The 17,563-nt window shown below is 40.2% G+C and overlaps 1 protein-coding gene across 3 annotated transcripts in view; it reads right to left on the reverse strand.

Moving 5' to 3' along the window:
* Positions 1–3,479: 3,479 nt before the first annotated feature.
* XYLB (xylulokinase) overlaps positions 3,480–17,563 on the reverse strand; it is a 240,423-nt gene continuing 226,339 nt past the window's right edge. For 2 of the 3 annotated variants that reach the window (XM_072598208.1, XM_072598209.1), the window contains 3 exons: positions 14,304–14,391; positions 11,775–11,869; positions 3,480–4,799 (listed from right to left, as the gene is read on the reverse strand). In XM_072598208.1, the coding sequence (XP_072454309.1) occupies positions 4,722–4,799; positions 11,775–11,869; positions 14,304–14,391 (261 nt within the window). In that variant the 3' untranslated portion in view covers positions 3,480–4,721. The remainder of the gene's footprint in view (positions 4,800–11,774; positions 11,870–14,303; positions 14,392–17,563) is intronic. The other variant, XM_072598207.1, reaches the window with a different exon arrangement.

Here is a 17,563-nt window from a genome sequence, read left to right on the forward strand (position 1 = left end):
TCATTGCCTGTCAGGTCAGGAAGGAGAGAAGGCAAAGAGTTCCCTGATTTTTGCAATATTTGTCTTTCTTCATCAATAGCAAATATGAAGGTTTACTTCATTATTTAGAAATTTACAATTATATAACTCAAGCATAGGATAATAGCACCTGTAAGGGATCTTAGGGACCCTTTTGTCCATTCACTCCATTTTTGAGGGGGGAGAAATGGGAACACAGAGAGAAAAGACAATCGTCCAAGGTACCATAGATGCCACAGCAGAGCTGAGATCCGAATCCTGCTCCCCTAGTTTCAGACCCAGGATATTCTCCACTGTACCACACTGTTCCTTAGAACACAGAGGGTGAACTGATCTAATAGCCAGCACCCAAAGACTCACTTCATATAATTTTCAGGCTCCCTTGACTGTCTTTCAGTAAATGAGTTCTGCCCATTTAAAATCATTGCCTCGTAGGTGTGTCTCTTTTTCACTTCAGTGCAGATTAGTTTCTCCCTCTTACTTTCCCTCTTCCTCCCTTCTCTCCTCCATTTCTCCCCTCTTTCCCTGCTGTCTTTTCTTCCTTTTCATTCCCCCCTCCATCTCCTTTCTCTTCTCTCCCTTCGTCCCTCCTTTATCGAGTGGCTTCCATAAACTCTAGGCAGTCAAAAACACTGGCTGCCTGCCGTGGGCTGGAGCCCACTAAGGCACGGTCTGCAAGGCAGGTGTTGGTTCTGTCTGGGGTTTTCTCAGATATGTTACTGTAGATTGTTATTTTTCTCTTCCCTCTGTAAGCCATGGGGGCAAATATGAAGATAATTATAGGCACATCGCATTCATGGTGTCTGACTTTTAGGTTAAGTATCTCATTAGCAGAACTTGGACAGGAAAATATTACATCTTTATTTTCACTAACCTCAAGCTGAAAGCTAGTATTTCCTTTGATTAGGAATGTAGGCATTCGGAGAAGGGGTGCCTAGACTTCCGTGGACTGCCAAAGGGGTCTGGGACAGCAAACAGGTCAAAAACTCCCGTGTTGGACAGATACCAGATACTGTTATCGTGATGATGGGGACTGTTCTCAGGGGTTAGGGTCAAACTGTTTCCAGAGGAGCAAAATCCCCATTTTTAAATGAAAGTCAAAATGAAAAATATAATTCTATATATAGAAATTAACTTTACAACATGCCTAGATGACCTTATTTACTAAGATAAGACACCTTTATATTGTTTCCCTCCCTATGATAAAGCATCAAAACACAGAGAGCAGCGGTCTGGCCTCCAAAACAGGAAGATCCAAATTCAAAACCTACCTTTGACACATATTGCACATATGATCCTGGGAAAAATCACATGGCCTCTCAGAGAAGGAGCTGATCTGCAGTGGGAGAGGAAGTCTTTCAACAGAGACTCTCCAATTACTAGAAAGTCACAATTAAAAAGGTAAGGGGAATCAAAACTAGCAGTTCCTAGTCAAACACCATGATTTAAGTCTCAGAATCTCCCAAGTAGGTAGAGGGGTCAGAGGCATCCAGGAGAAGTAATAAGGGGAGTTTTGGTGTTGTGGATTTATTTTAGCTTAAAGGCAGCTCAGTGTGTCTCAGGGTTAAGAAAGTCATCCTGTCCTGCAGGGTAGAATACAGTTATTCCTCCTATATCTAGGAGTTAGGGGTGTGGCACCCCCATGATCTAGAAAATCTGCATAAAAAATTTTGGCCCTCCCTTTACACTAAAAAAGAAGTCTGAATTTTTCTTTTATGGGGGTGTTTACAGCACCTTATTATAAAATTTTGGTTGATATTATACAACACTATATTTTACTATATTTATGTATAATACTACATTCATATGTATATTTTATGCATTTCTGAGTTCCTAAACTTTTTCTGTCATCCGATGATCTTCACGTGTTATCTGTGGTTTCCAACAAAACTCCTCAAAAATTTCCATTTAATTTCTTATGCTGACCCATGATATGTTGAAACTACAGTGGGGAAGGACATGATGTGGAAAGGATCACTGTGGTAGGTTTTGTTTTAAACAGGAAAGCATTCAGATGACATTACTATACGTTGGCAGTAAAGGCTAGGGGGTTTCTTCTTGGCATCTACAATTTTTTTTTTTAATATCTTCAAGCTTTTAGGCCAAGTTTGGAATTTCTCAGTCCTGAGCCAGATACATCCCAATCACATTGCTGCATGTGAATCCAAGAAGAACTGGATCATGATGATAGTGACAATGGTAGCAACAGCAACTGAAGCAAGAGGCTAGACCAATGAAATTCCAGGTCTAGGCAAAACAACAAAATTAAAAAACATTTCTGTGCCTTAACAGGATCATAGATGTAAAGCTGGGAGGACACTTAGAGGCTTTGGCCAACCCCTCATTTTATAGACAGGTGCAGGGAGATGGGGAAATTTGGCCACAGTAGAAAGAAGCAATGTTACAGTCAGGATTCAAACTTAGGTGGTAGAATCGGGAATTAGCACTCAAGTCTCTTTGACACCAGGTCTGAATCCAAACTTAGTGCTCTTACCATTGTATCATGGATGCACCATCAAGTTAAAAAACCCCATATCTGTTCAATGTGATGACAAATGCTTAATTCTCGATCATGACCAGAAAGGACCCTGCCAATTCCGTTGATTTTCTTAAACATGAACTCTGAGCTGGATCTCGAGGCAAGGACAAATCCATTGATATCTGTGTCCACTTGGATCACCTTGGCTTCTGGGTAACTTCTGCATGACTCAGGATCATCCATTAGAACTGAAAGGAATCTTAGTGATCTAGAGAATTTTAGATAACTTATCCTTTCTTGTATCATGGATCCCTCTGGTAGTTGGAGAAGGCAAGGGACCTCTTCTCAGAACAGTATTTTTAAAGGCATGAAATAGATATGATGAAAAACAAAAACCAATTATATTGAGACAGTTACCAAAATATATTTTCAAAAACAAGGTCATGGTCACCAAGTTAAGAATCCCTGACCTAATACAAGCTACCTCGTTTTATAGAACAGTAGATGCTGATCAACTTTTTTTCAGTTATTTTATGTTCATTATGATTTTCAAGGCTATGGTCTCCAACACCCAAAGGCAAGGAAGCCTGAGGCACAGCTCTGGCCCTGGCATAATGGCCTATCCCTGTCCAAGTGAACCATGCCTGATTCTCAAATAATCTAGCTCAGAGAGGGTGAGTGATTTGCCCAACACCCTATAATATTGAGAAGCAGTGCCAGAATTCAAACCCAGGTGCCCTGGTTCCAGAACCAGTACTCTTTTCACTACACTAAGATCCATCTTTGTTGGGTGGGTGATTCATGAGATTACAAGTTCGCTCACCAATGTCCATTCTAAAATGGCACAGCATTACAGAATGTCAAAGCTGCCACAGATCCTGGAGATCATCTAGGCCAATGGGATGAAAACTCAACTAGAAATGGAACTCAAATAGAAATAGATTCCTCTGGGCACCTGTTGACTCAGAAAGCCACAAATGAATGTGATCAATGATGTATTGTATTTTTATTGATTTTGTTAAACATTTCCCAATTACATCTTAGTCTGGTTACAAGGCATCCAGAGTTTTGCTAGGCCTTTGGAGTTGACACTTCTGAGCTAGGAAAACCAACCCCTTTCACCTATTTTTTACAGATAAGGAAACTGGACTTAAGAGAGAAAGTACTTTGCTCAAGGTCACATAGTAGTATTATATAGCTGAGATAGCATTCAAATCCAAGTATTTTGACTCCAAAATCTTGGGGTCCTTTCACTACAAAACACTTGACACATCCAGGTCTCAAGGGACAAGTTCCTGCCTTGTACCAGTTTCCCAGTGACTTTATCTACTAGCATCTCTTACCCTGTTCTGTCTCTCAAAGATGAGGTCTTTAATCTCTCCTGCTAGGACTTTCCTGATAATGATTAGCGGACCCTTTATTCCATTATCTGCTGTGTCTGTACCAATCGCTGACCTGACTCTTGCTTGTAATAACTGCTGTGACCCAGATTTTGAATAAGGCATGGCCTGGTAGCTAGAAGAGTGAGGAAGACCTGGGTTCAAGTCCTGTCTCATACTTCCTAGTTGATTCTCAGTTTCTTCATCCATTGAATGGACATAATGATACTTTTCATATGTATTTTACTGTGAAACTCAAATGAGGTAAGACACACGAAGTGCTGCGTAAATTTTAAAGGGCTGCATGTTTAAATCATAATTATTTTTATTTTAGTTTCAATTCATTTTTGTGAGTCCTTGATGAGTGCTCAGGCTTGAAAACACACGGGATACAAGTGATACATGTATTCCACCTAACTTTGTGAACCACTTTGGCGAAAGCTTAGGTGAAACTATGTTCCTTGTTAACACTGTTTAGGAAATGTACTTTATCAGGGAGTTTAGCTAAAATCTATTAACAACATTTTTGTAAGACATTGGAATCTGGTCCCTTTCTTTAAGGTGATCACAGTCTAGTTGGGGAGACAAGACTCATCAATGAAACAGACAACAGTCAACAGCAGTGCACAATCAGGTTTGTTCTGAGGTCAGAGGAGGGCTCAGTGTAGACCAGAGTGGTGAAAGGCAGCTTTCTGGAAGAGGAGACTGTTGAATTGGACCTCTGTTCATTAAGCTTGATTAACCAGAGGATGAAACAGGAGAAATCTCAGGAAATTTCAAAATATGTTGATTCTTCTTTTTAACATTCATGGCAATTCTACGGCAGCTTCTAAGGAACCCGCTTTTCAGTTGGTTGGTGCACGAGACTGCAGGACAATTTGCTGCTCCAACTCAGCATACCTTTTGAGGAGTGGCTCATAGACCTGAAACAAGAACAAATCAACTGAGAATTTGGAGACTTGTAATGTTTGGTAGGGTGGAGAACTACCTACAGTCTTGGCTTGCACAACTTCCTATGGCCCGTTTAAATGATTCTAAAAGTTATAATATCCTGGCCTAAGTGGATTTGGCAGGCATCATGGTGTGGTAGATACAGGAATGTTGTCGCAGAAGGAAAGACCTGGGTTCAAGTCCTACCTTTGATACATATTGGCTATATGACTCTACGTTGCATAGTCACATTGATAGTTTCTCCCTGCGAATTTCCTATTCAGATGAAATAGCAGCTTCCTGAAGTTGTTACAGATGAATTTATACCTACAAGTCCTTTAACGTAAAGCAATCCCTGTCTCAGAGAAGTACTGGCCAAGAAGGTTGTGTAATATGGTGTGACAGAGAGATGATTTGACTTGGAATCAGAGGATCTGGGTTCACATCCAGACTCTGCTACTTACTATGTGACCTTGAAGTCAAAGTGAAGTGAAAAAAAGAACGTAAAAATCACTTGGTTTCTTTGGACTTCTTATCTCATTTGATCTTCACACTACCTGGTTACCTTTTTCAAAAATGAAAGTTAATCCTCAAGGTAGACATCGAACTGTGGTGAGCTCAGATTCTAGATCTTGGCTGGTTATGGAAGACAGTTCCTGTCCCTGGGGTAGCCCTGGATTAAGACACTGATAATGGGCCCTAGATTGTCTTTATGAATTGTTGTGGCTGAAAAAAGTCATGGGTTCCAGTCCATATTTAGCTGGGCTAATCCTTGGACTTCACATGGATATAGTATCTTGCCAGGAGAAACTCATTAGTATCAATTATGTTTTGGGAAGAAGAACAAGCCGCTTAAGAAGATAGACAATGTTTTACTCTTTCTTCTCAGAATTTTTTTGATAGTGGGTGATCAATCTGTGAACTCATAGCTCCCTTTAAAGCTCAGCCTACGTAATCCTTCCTCCATGAGGCCTTTCCCAATCCCCCCTCAGTGGCTAGTGTTCCCTTAGAAATTACTTAAAAAAAAATACATTTTATGAATATTTTGTGTTTTTACATCATCTATAGTTCCCACTGTATTTCTCACATATCTTTCCAAGGTACCATCTCTTATAATGGAGACTATTAGAAAGGAAGAAAAAAAGGCTCGCCCAAACTAACCAATATATTGAAAAAGTCTGATGTTACGTTCAGTGTTTCACACTCATGATTCAAAGGAAGTAAATAAATATCTCTTCTTTGGGTTATTATAATTATGCAATATTTAATTTTGATTGCTTTTTTTTGTTCTTTTCTTTCCACTGTTGTAGTCATCCTGTGTGTGCGTGTGTGTGTGTGTGTTCCTGGTTCAGCTTCCTTCCCTTTGCATGAGTTGACACAAGTCTTTCCAGCCTCTCTGTATTTACCATCTTCATCATTTCTTACAGCATAGTATAATTTCATTAATGTATCACAAATTGTTTAGTTATTCCACAATGGATGGACAATTATTGTTTCTTTTCCTACTGAAAGAAGGGTTGCTTTCAACGTTTTTGGCATGTATAGAATCTCTTTTTTCTTCTTGACCTCTTTACCCCTTGAATTACTTTGTATATTGTATATTCACTTTATTTCTCTATGTACAAGCTGTATCCTCCCAGTAGAACATAAGTTTCTAGAGAGCAAGGATTATTTTGTTTTTGTCATTGTATTGCCGGTACCTAGCACAGTAAATGGTACATAACAGGTGCTTAAAAATATTTGTTGAATTGAACTATGTGCCCAGCGCATGAGAGATATTTGGCCTTTCTACTTACAAAAGAAGTAGAACACTCAGTCATGGCCCTTGGAGAGCTGACAGAATCAAATGAGATAACGGATATGGAAAATTGTTAGGTACTGTGCAAATTTAGTATAGCACTTCAAAGTCTGCAATTGATTTCCTCAGCATGAGTCCTCTCTCCACTTACGCAGACTGCAACTCTTCGTCTAAGAGATAGCAGATAGCTTAATAAGTTGTTATAGCCAAACATACAATGGACATATTTTTCCAATTGCTACCACTACCAAAGAATCAGCTATATTCCATCAGTGACTGCCAACCTCAATCATGTTGAAGGCATATCAGTTTCTTGTGGTTTCCCCTTCAGTATAAACTGGGACCAAGGATTTTCATGGACCAAATGGACAAGTGTAGAATGATGACCTTCTGTGCTCTACGGATGGGTTCATGTTGGACGGGCTAACCATCACTTAGCAGATTTATAGTAAGAGTTTGATGAGAATGGGGTAGAACCTATTAGTTAAAATGGAATGCAGGGATCACAAAATCAAAGTTCTAGTGCTGAAAGGAACTACAAAAGCCACCTAGTCCAGCTCCCTCATTTGTTAACGGATGAGGAAACTCAGGTGCAGAGACATTAAGTGACTTGACCAAGACCACAAAATTAGTAAGTGGCAAAGACAGAATGTGAATCTAGACCCACCACTTTCTTAAACCACACCATGCTACATGGGACAGCAGAATGAGCAATGGGTCTGGTTCAAATCATAGGTCAACTAGTGTGACCTTGGGCAATTTCACTTTATTGGAAGTTCAGTGTTCTCATGTGTAAAATTAGGACAATACTACTAATGTTATTCATATGATAATATTATTCCAATAGGGTAATGTTATTCATATATTCCATACAAATTTTAGTGTGCATTATTCATTTATAAAATCAAGGGGTTAGACCAGATGACCTATGAGGTCCTCTCTAATTCTGTACCTATGATCCCTAAGATCTCTATTTATCCTGTCATCTTTTGTCCCTTTGTCATATATGGTATGTCATAAATATACCATATATGTCATAAATGGTAGAGCATTTGATGAACTCTATTTTTTCTACTTCTTAATGGTTACATGGCCTAAGGACCTTGGCCACAGGTATGGGCATCTGACAGAGGGACTAGGTGCTAATGACCACATTTCCTAATCCCAGGACTCCACACACAAATTCTACCTGGGCATATGAATGAGGTAAGAATGGTTGTTATAACAACGAACAATAACAATAATGCGTAGCATCTTTACACCTGCTGGTGCTGTTTGGGATTGGATTTTTATTGTTAAATGAAATGAAAATACTGTTTAAATGCTAAAAATTCCAATTATGTTAAAGAAATGCAAAAATGCATTTTCCCTGATGGCCTTGGCCAAACTGGCTGAAAAATCTTAAAAACAGAAAACCCCAATTATCCCCTTGAGACATTAGCCAGTTATTAGATAATCTACTGCAACTTATTAAGGGGATAAAGAGATATTAATAGGTGTGTGGATAAAATATTTTTCTTGAATTTCTAATGGCCTATTTCACTGACTTCAGCTTAAATGCTTTCTCCTAAGTGAATTCTTGAAGCAATCATTATGATTCCTTTTCTATAAATAATGTGTAAAGGATGGAAGAACACGCAATGTTACATACAACTCAGAAGTGTAAATTCCCTCTATCATCCTAAAACCTAATAGGTTTGACCCAGGGATATCAACAAAGTCATTATCACAGTGTGGAACTTGCTCATGTCATGCTCAGGTCTTTGTGTTTACATTAGGCCATGCTCTACCAGCAAGCCTTGCTGGGGTAGAGCTGTAGGCTAGATACGAGCTTCCATAACTGGCTTATAGACTACCACTTTCCCACTGGGAGCTGGTAAATTCCACAAAACCAGGACAAACTCTGGTCTTCTTCTGTCTCCATGGTTATTTGCTCTGGGAAGGAACACACTAAACCCATGTTAAATGGGTTTTTAAAATGAATTATGCCACTAATTGGTAAACCGATCTATAAGTGATTGGCAGGCTCTGTCCTCTGAGAATAGACTTTGGGAAACAGCAGGATACCAAGAAAAGATTTTTAACTTTTTAGTGTGTCCTGGGCCTCTTTAGCAGTCTGATAAAGTTTATGGACCTCTTCTCAGAATGGAGATAGGTAGTGGAACAGTGGATAGAGTGTTGGGCTGAGACCCAAGTTCAAATCCAGCCTCAGACACTTGCTAGCTGTGTGACCCTGGGCAAGTCACTTACAGTTTCCTCAACTGTAAAATGGAGAAAACAATAGTAGTACCACCTTGCAGAATTGTTGTGAGAATCAAAGAAGATATTTGCTTAAAAAAATAGTGCTTAACACAGTGCCTGGCATATAGTAGGTACAGTATAAATGCTTACCCTCTTCTAGTAAGGTTTTTAAATGACTAAAATAAAATACATGGAATTTACAGAGAAACTAGTTGTATTGAACCAAAATTATCAATAATTTTAAAAACAAGTTCACAGACCCCAATATAAGAACTTATTAAATTCACCTAGGAGTCAATCTTCCCTAATGCTTCATTGACTTGGGTTCACCTTCATGGGTGATATTTCCAATAAATGTACCCCACAACTTAAGTCTTCACTCCACTGTGAAACTGAGGGCTTCTAAAGTCAACTTAATTTTTAGTTATTATTGCATTTACAGAAACCTAGGCAAGCTACAACACAGAATCACAAAAGCATTCAGTTGAAACAGAAAAGAAAATGAGAAGTAAAAAAGAGAAAGAACAAAGCATTAGCTATCAATCCTCTACAGCTTGCTTCACTTACACCCCCTCAGCTCAATCTGAGAAAGAGACTTCTTCCACACTCCTAATGCCCCTTGCAAAGAGGGGAAAATCGCCCTCTTGGTTACTTTCCACACCTTCTGTGGGTGGCTTTGCTTCGGTGGTCCTCGGTAACATTTACACCCTGCAGGCAAGGCCTAGCACCTTCTGTATGTTGGCTAGCTCACCGTCATGAAACTGGCCAATGACCTGCTCACTGAGTTGATAGTTGACTTCATTCTTTTGCCGTCCCCATGCCCTAGTGGCTTCATTTCCATGTTTTTCCCCATTTCCTTTCTATACCAACATTCCCTCATTGATCACACTGTCTCCATGGGAATTTGGACACTTAGCCCTCTGATATCAGGGTCTATGGTCATATAAGAAAGCAGTGTAAGGTACAGATCCTCAAAGTAGGAACTATGAAGAATGTAGTTCCTAATGGGATGGTCTTGAACTGATATCTTCCATTGGAAAATATAACTCTCCCCTTGTCTGATCCTTTCAACACTGTGACCTTGGGCAAAGCACTTCTCTTGTCCTCAGTTTCCTCTTTCATAAAAAGGAGAAAATAATCATGAGGGACCGCATGGTATAGTGGATGAGGTCCTAGAGTTCAGGTCAAGAAAGTTTTGGTTCAATTTCCACTTTTGACACTTACTACCTGTGTGACCTTGGGACAGTCACCATCTGAGCCTCAGTTTCCCCTTATGTAAGTTGAAGTACTTGTATTTGATGAATTCCAAGGTCCTTTTCAGCCCCAAATCAATAATTCTATGATCCCTGCCCTGCCCAATTCATAGGGTTGTTCCGAGGATGAAATGAGATAATGGATGGGAGCACCTTGTGAACTGTAAAATGCTATACAAATGTGAGAGCTTGTTATTATGATCTTTTGTAACTGGATTTTACTCCATATCATGGTCAGATGTGATTATCTCACGATAATCCCATTTCCTCTTATGCCTCTTTGCTTAATTAGCCAAGAAGCCAAGCATTTCGGTTTATAATAAATTATTAACATAGGACTGAATCTGAAAATCTGAATGCAGCAGCTGTAGCATCTCATTGTCTGTTCACATGGTCTTCTGAGGTCTCTGGGTTGTTTTTTTTTCATGCTGGCTGGTTCGGATTAGCTTGGGGAGAGAAGCTGTTCCAGGAGAGAAGACTAAGCAGTGATGCTTCACTGAGGCTATTGAGATTGTTGGACAAGGAGCTGGGCTATGAGTAAAATTTTGTTCAAATCCTTTTTGCTTTTGTATCCCCAACATCTACAGTGCCTTGCACACAGTAGGGGCTCAGGAAAGATTTGCTCAGTGGAATTCAATAGACCCACTCACTCCTAAGACCGTAGACAAATCCCTTCTCTTTACTTTATTTCAATTTCTTCATCTGTAAAATATATAGTAGAAATACACAGGTTCTAAAGTCAGAAAACCTGGATTCAGATTCTTTCTCTGACTGTTACTCTCTGTGTGACCTTGGGCAAGTCATTTGTCCTTTCTTGGTCTCAGTTTCCTCATCTGTAAAAAAAAAAGGGAGGGCACCTAGATGGTCTGTAAGATCCCTTTTGCTCTAGATCTGCGCTCTTGAACTTTGCACAGTGTTTAATATCTAATGTAGCACTTTTACTTGTCTCTTTTGATTCCCTGAATAACTTAGCAAGACAAACAGGGTAGGTATTCCTTCCATTTGATTGATGTGGTAACTGAGTCTCATAAGGATGAAGTGACGACTTGCCCAAGATCCTGCACCAAGTAAGTGATGTATCCAGGATGAAAACCCATGGTTCTGATTCCCAGCCCAGTGCTGATTCTACTTGCCTCCTGTTGCCTCATGTGAACGTGTGATATGAATGCATTTTATGAGGACAGAATAAGCATGAATCTGTGACGATCTTAGAAATCCTTTGAGGAAAAAATGCCGTGTGTATAAATAAGTACCAGGCACAATGACAGATGGCTCATTTAAAGGAGGCTCCCAGTAGAGAGTGGCTGTTTTCAACAGGTCAGACTTTTCTAAAGATTCAAGGAAGAAAGGAGAATTAGCCTAAGGAGCTCTGGGCTTTCTCATCACACAGAGTGAGTGCAGGAGTAAGTCCTTGAAGTGTCCAGTGAGGGGGAGAGGGCAAGCTCCTGGAGAGTTCCTTGTTTTCGCGTCCAATGGAGACAGAGGAGGCTCATTTCACAATTATTTCTTAGGCAATGTGACCTCCGAGCCTTTTTGGAACCGGGCTCATTATTTCAGAAATGCAAACCCAGCTCTTACTGGATTTGACATACAATATGCTTAACTAGCTTTAGTTACAAAGTAATCTGAAAATGGCCCCACTGCCCCTCCTCCCCATCCCCACCAGATGTGCTCACCTGAGCTGCTCCAGCTGTTGGTGTGGTGGCTAACCTGGGCTCCGGGGCCAATCTCACTGCATCAGCAAAGGAAATGTTTCCCCCTACTCCAAGGCCTGGAAGAATAAATCATATTTTGGACCAAAGTGCTAAAACATTGAGAGTTGGTTCCAGAAAATGAATGAGGAGGGCTGGTCACTGAGAAAAGATGAGAGCTTGTCCCTGAGGAGGCATGAGAAATTATCCTTGAAGAAGGGTGAGGGAAAATGAGGAGGAGTGAAGGATAATTCCAAAGAGAGATGATCGATGAATGGTCCCTGAGGAAAGAGGAGGGATGGCCCTTGGAATTAAAACTACATTCCCTGTACCTGGAATATCTTGTCTTTATCCCTTCACATGTACAGACTCACTGAAAGGTCACCTAACTTCTTAAATGTCATATTCACCATGTGCTCCTGATCTCCTTGCCCATTAGTGATCTCATTCTCATCTCTACTTCTTATTCATTTATCATATTCTGTTTCATTGTAGTTACTTATGTATACGTATCATCTCCTGTACAAGACTGCAAGTCCATGAGTGCCAGGAGTACGTATTTGGAGCAGTTATGTTCTTAAACACATTAATTCCTTAATAAATAGTTTTTGAATTACGGGGTGGGCTCTCATGGGATTCATCCTTCCCAGTTTTAAGATTTTGTGATTCCATTACTTTATTGAAAAATATAGACAGCATATTGTTCTTCTGTTGTGATAGAGAAGCCCACTAAAGGACTGGAAATGATAGTGCCCACCTTCTAATGGGATATGGGAGGTAGAGATCAGAATTAAGCTTAACTCTGAATTTGTAGTAAAAACATGAGTACAAAGATGTCTGTTCAGTTATATCAGAGGTGAAGGCTATGTCTACACAATCCCCAGGGAAAAGTCAGAAGAGGAAGGGGAAGGGTCTGACCTCAAAGAGTCCCCACCTCCATGTCTATACCACACAAAAGAGAAGCAGACCCGAGGAGGAGGTAGGAAAGGCTGGCACCTCAGGGACAATGGCTTGGCTTTGAGAAGACACTGAATTCAGCAGAACATGAAGGTACCTGAATGGAATTCAACTGTTAGATTTAATGAGGGGGTTCTAGCCCTTAAACTGTTGTATGCTTAGCAGCAGGAGAACAGCCATAGCTCCCTTTCTTTCCTGTGGTTTTTTCCTTCACAGAAGCTGATGAAGGAAGAAAAGGGGATGGTGGGGAAAAAGGTGATGGAGAGATGGGGTTATACCAGGACAAGATCCTTAAAAAAGAGTTAGGGATTCTTTTTAGCAAAGGGATATGGAAGTCCAATGACTTTACCCTTTCCATTCTTGTATTATGCTACCATTCTTGTCAGAGTTCCAGGGTTGGATCCCTTCCTTTGACCCCTAAGGTATAGCAGTATAAGCTATAGGTTCTCAAAGTAAGAACCATCTAATGAAGAGGCAGAGAGACCCTTCCCACTTTTATCATACAAGAGCATCTCAGCTCCCCAAGGGACATGAGCATTTACTATGGAGTTCCCAGTTAGGCTAAAGGATATGACTTGCCTGCCTGATATGAAAACATAAAGCCTTAGGGAGGGTGGAGCATAATAGTAGAGAAGGAATAAGAATTCTTCACCATATAAGAACTGAGCTCAGTATAAATGGATAAGGTTCTTTTGACAACCAGAGCATTCCACCTAGAAGGTGGATTCTACTGAGTAGGTCAAGGGTTCTGAGGATAAAAGCCCTCATCCTTACCAAAGACTTTGCCATTGTCTTCCAGTTCACCTATCTGTCCTGGATATCCCACTGGACTGGCAGCTTGGTGATTGAGAGTTCCTTTCTTATCAGAGCCTACCCCTCTCACTCTCTCCAGCAGGATTCCTTCCCACTCTTGGCATGGAGGGGAGGAGGAGAAAGAGTTTAGGACTTGTTAATACTTCCTGCTTCTCTAGTTCAAAGGGAAGCAAAGCAGTGAATACTGAAGAACAAAAGTACTCTTATTCAATGAGGAGAAAGGAGATGAAACCAACATTCCCAAAGAAGTAGATTGCTATGTCATCCAAAATATAATATGTGGCAGTCTTCATCCATTCATTCATTTATTCAACAAACATTTGCTAAGTTCCTACTGTCTTAGCACAGTGCCTGGCACACGGCAGAGGCTTCATAAGTGTTTTTTGATTGACTTATTGGTCAATCAGCATCAAAGGGCTAGACACTTTGGAAGAAGTGAAGATGAATAAAGCATAATTCCAGCTTTCAAAGAACTTGGATGCCAGCAGAGAAGATGAGACATGCACACAAATGGCTGTGAAACAAGATGGACAAAGTCTTACAGGGTCTCAGAGGAGGAAGGGATAGCTCCCACCTAGTGTGATCAGAGAAGGTTTCATGGAGAAGGTGGCACATGAACTGGGCCTTGAAGGATGGAAAAAGGAATGCAATTTTTAAAAGAACGACTAGGAAAAGCAAAGGCATGAAAGCAGTAGTAAGAAGATCATGATCTCATTTGGGGAGCATATTTACCAACAATCTTACCATGAATTGCTCTATAAGCACATCCCAAACAAGCTGAATTGGCAGTTTCAATAGTGTACACTGGGGCATTGAACACATCAGACAAAACCTGTGGGAGAACACGAAGCTTCTGTTATCTCACAATGAGTCATTTACATTCCTGAGAATGGGCATTTCCAGTTCTCATTCTGCTAGCTCCCTCTCCATAGGCTCCTGGTCTTCTGGTTTCAAAAGCATTCAAATCTCCATCTCAGAACTGGATCCCATTGTTCCTTGGAGCCATTGTCTGCTCCTTATTCTTATTTTTTTCACTTTTCAACTTCTCATCAATGTGGTTTGCCCTGGCTGCCTCCACTTTTGATTTTAATTTAATTCAATTCAATGAATATTTATTAAGTACTTACTATGTTCAGGGCAGTGTGCTAAAAACTGAGATAACAAACATGAAGAATTATATCATCAGGGCTCTCCTGGAGCTTATATTAAATATAACATGGGTGTGGTAGCCGTGGCATGTGGACACATAAGCATAATATAATGCAGAATGCTATAAGGGCAAAGAAGAGATCCAGAAAATTTTTTGAACACTTGGAAAGACTTATTATTTTTAGCTGGGGGAACAAGGAAAGCTTGGAATAAGAGGCAGCCTCTAAGCTAGGTTTTAATGAAAGAAACAGATTTCTACACATATAGATGAAGATGGAGTACATGTGGGTGTACAGTGGATTTGAAAGTATCTTCAGATATCTGAAGGATTATCAAGCAAAAGAAGAGAACTTGTATCTTCAGAGACCAGAATTCTCTAAAAATGGAAAAGATTGATATAATGGGCTTCCTACCACTGAAGGTATTTAAAAAAGGCCAGATAAGCTCTGTCAAGGACACTAGCGGGGATTCCTGCTCTGGAGTAGAAGTTTCACTTTCATTCAAACAACATTTAAACATGGCATTTATTAAGGGAACGACATTGGGCTGGGTGCTTTGGAATCAAAAATCCAATGAGATAATCTCTGCCCTAGAGATAGAGTAGATAAGATATGAACTGAAACATAAGACACATTGGAATATTTTAAGTGCAAAGGAGAAGTCCAAACAGGGTATCTGGAGAGTTCTGAGGGACAGACAATGTTCAGCTTGGATGATCAGAACTGGCTTCATGGGAGAGGAAACACAATTTTGGTCTTAAAGGAAGGAAAGAATTTCAATGGGTAAAGACAGGGGAAGGGTACAATTTAGAAGTGAGGTGACTAGACTAAAAGGCATAAAAATGAAAGAGAAAGGTAAGAGTAGTCTACTCTATGTGGACTACCTGAAAGCAAGCAGTGTGAAATAAGGATAGAAAGGTAAGCTGGAGTCAGATTGTGGGATGCCTAGAATTTCAGGATTTACTATGTAGACCATGGGAGTTATTGAAGGGTCTTGAGTAAGTGAATGGGTAGATCAGAGCTGTATGTTAGGATGATTATTTTGGTAGCAGTGAGAAGGATGGATTAGGATTGGAGGCAAGAGGTCAGCTAGGGAATAGCAGTTTAAGCATGAGAAGATGAAGACCTGAACAAGGGTAGTGGTAGGGACAATGGAGAGAAAAGGGTAGATAGAAAAGATCTTGCAGACATGTAGACATGTCAGGACTCAGTAACTGAATGATGAAGGAGAAAGAGGAGAGATCAGAATAATTCAGGTGTCGAGCCTTGAGTAATTGGGAAGGTGATTGCACTATCAAGAGAAAGAGAGGAAGGGAGAGGGAAGGTGTTAGTCCTCTTAAAAAAAGTGAATAGCACAGGTAGGGATGGGAGGCCCTGCAGTCAGCTCTAAGGATGGCGGAAAGCAAGAGCCACATTATTGTGCAGCTGTAGAGCTGTGATGTTCAAGCGCAAGAGAGTGGAGCTAGCCTGGTAAAAAATGACCTCTGCGCCAACAGGTGATTTGGATAGCTCCAAGAGCACAGAGTAGGATTCAGCTGAGTATCTGTGGCATACAGAGGGAGCTGAGGTGTCGCCTGGGTCTCCCAAGGAAAAATTTCCCTCATGTGGATATGTTTCACTTTGATTAATAAGGATAGCTAACATTTATATAGCACCTATATAAATGTCATATCTGTGCTAGGTACTTTACAAACATTCCCTCAACTGATGCTCGCAACTGGGAGGCAGGTGCTATTGCTATCCCCATTGTGAAGATGAGGAAACCAAGAAAAATGGAGGTCAAGTAACTTCTGAGGCCAGAATTGACTTAAGTCTTCCTGACTCCAGGTCTGTGATCTATCCATCATACCACCTAGCTAGCTGTGTGTGTGTGTGTGTGTGTGTGTGTGTATGTATGTAAGTGCTCCCTTGCTTGGTTGTATGGCATCTTAAGACAGTGTGTGGTACTGTCTTTGTGTGGAAATCAATCAGTATTCAGTAATTTACTAAAAGAAAAAAATCTAATTAAGTAATAATAACCTTTGTATAGAGCTTTGAAGGTAGCAAGGCATTTTACGTATGATAAATCATTTGATCTTTTCAACAAACTTGGGAGGTAGGTGCTATTATCTCCATTTTGCAGAAGAGAAAACTGAGGCAGACAAAGGTTAAATGATTTGCCCCAGGATCTCATGGTTAATAAGAGTCCAAGACCAGATTTAAACTCTGGTCTTCCAACATTCTATCTACTGTGTGACGTAGCTACATAATTAGGTTTCTACTCAATGCAAGGCATGCTGTTGTCAAAGACTGAGCTCATGGTAAGAAGGCATTTTTTGAGGCTGAATTTCCAAGGCAGCTACTTCGTGCAGTGGATAAAGTGCCTAACTTGGAGTGAGAAAGATCCGGGTGCCAATTCTGCTTCAGACACTTACTATCTGTGTGAAGTCCCTTAATCTCTCTGTTTCCTCAACGGTAAGATGGGAATAATGATAGAAGGAGATATTTGGAAGTGCTTTGTAAACTTTAAAGTATTTTTTAAAATGTTGGCTGTTCTATTTTCCATTTTTAGCTATTATTATCTTCTAATCTTTATCTATTATTAACCATATTATTGTCTCTTAGTTGTTAGTACTCACAGCTTCCTGCTCAAATTCTCACGTATATCTTTCCCTGTTTACATGCTGTATCTTCTCAGTGGAATGTCAACTCATTGAGGTCATGAGCAGTTTTCCATTTCATCTCTGCATCCCCCAAAAGTAACATGATATAGTGAATAAATAGTGAGCTGATCTCTGATCAGGAAGACCTAGGATTAAGTCATGCCATTCAGAGACTAACTGTGGAACTCTGACATTCATTTTACTCCTCAGTGCT

This window comes from Notamacropus eugenii, chromosome 3 (genome assembly GCF_028372415.1).
Source record: "Notamacropus eugenii isolate mMacEug1 chromosome 3, mMacEug1.pri_v2, whole genome shotgun sequence".
In the NCBI taxonomy this organism is placed as follows: domain Eukaryota; kingdom Metazoa; phylum Chordata; class Mammalia; order Diprotodontia; family Macropodidae; genus Notamacropus; species Notamacropus eugenii.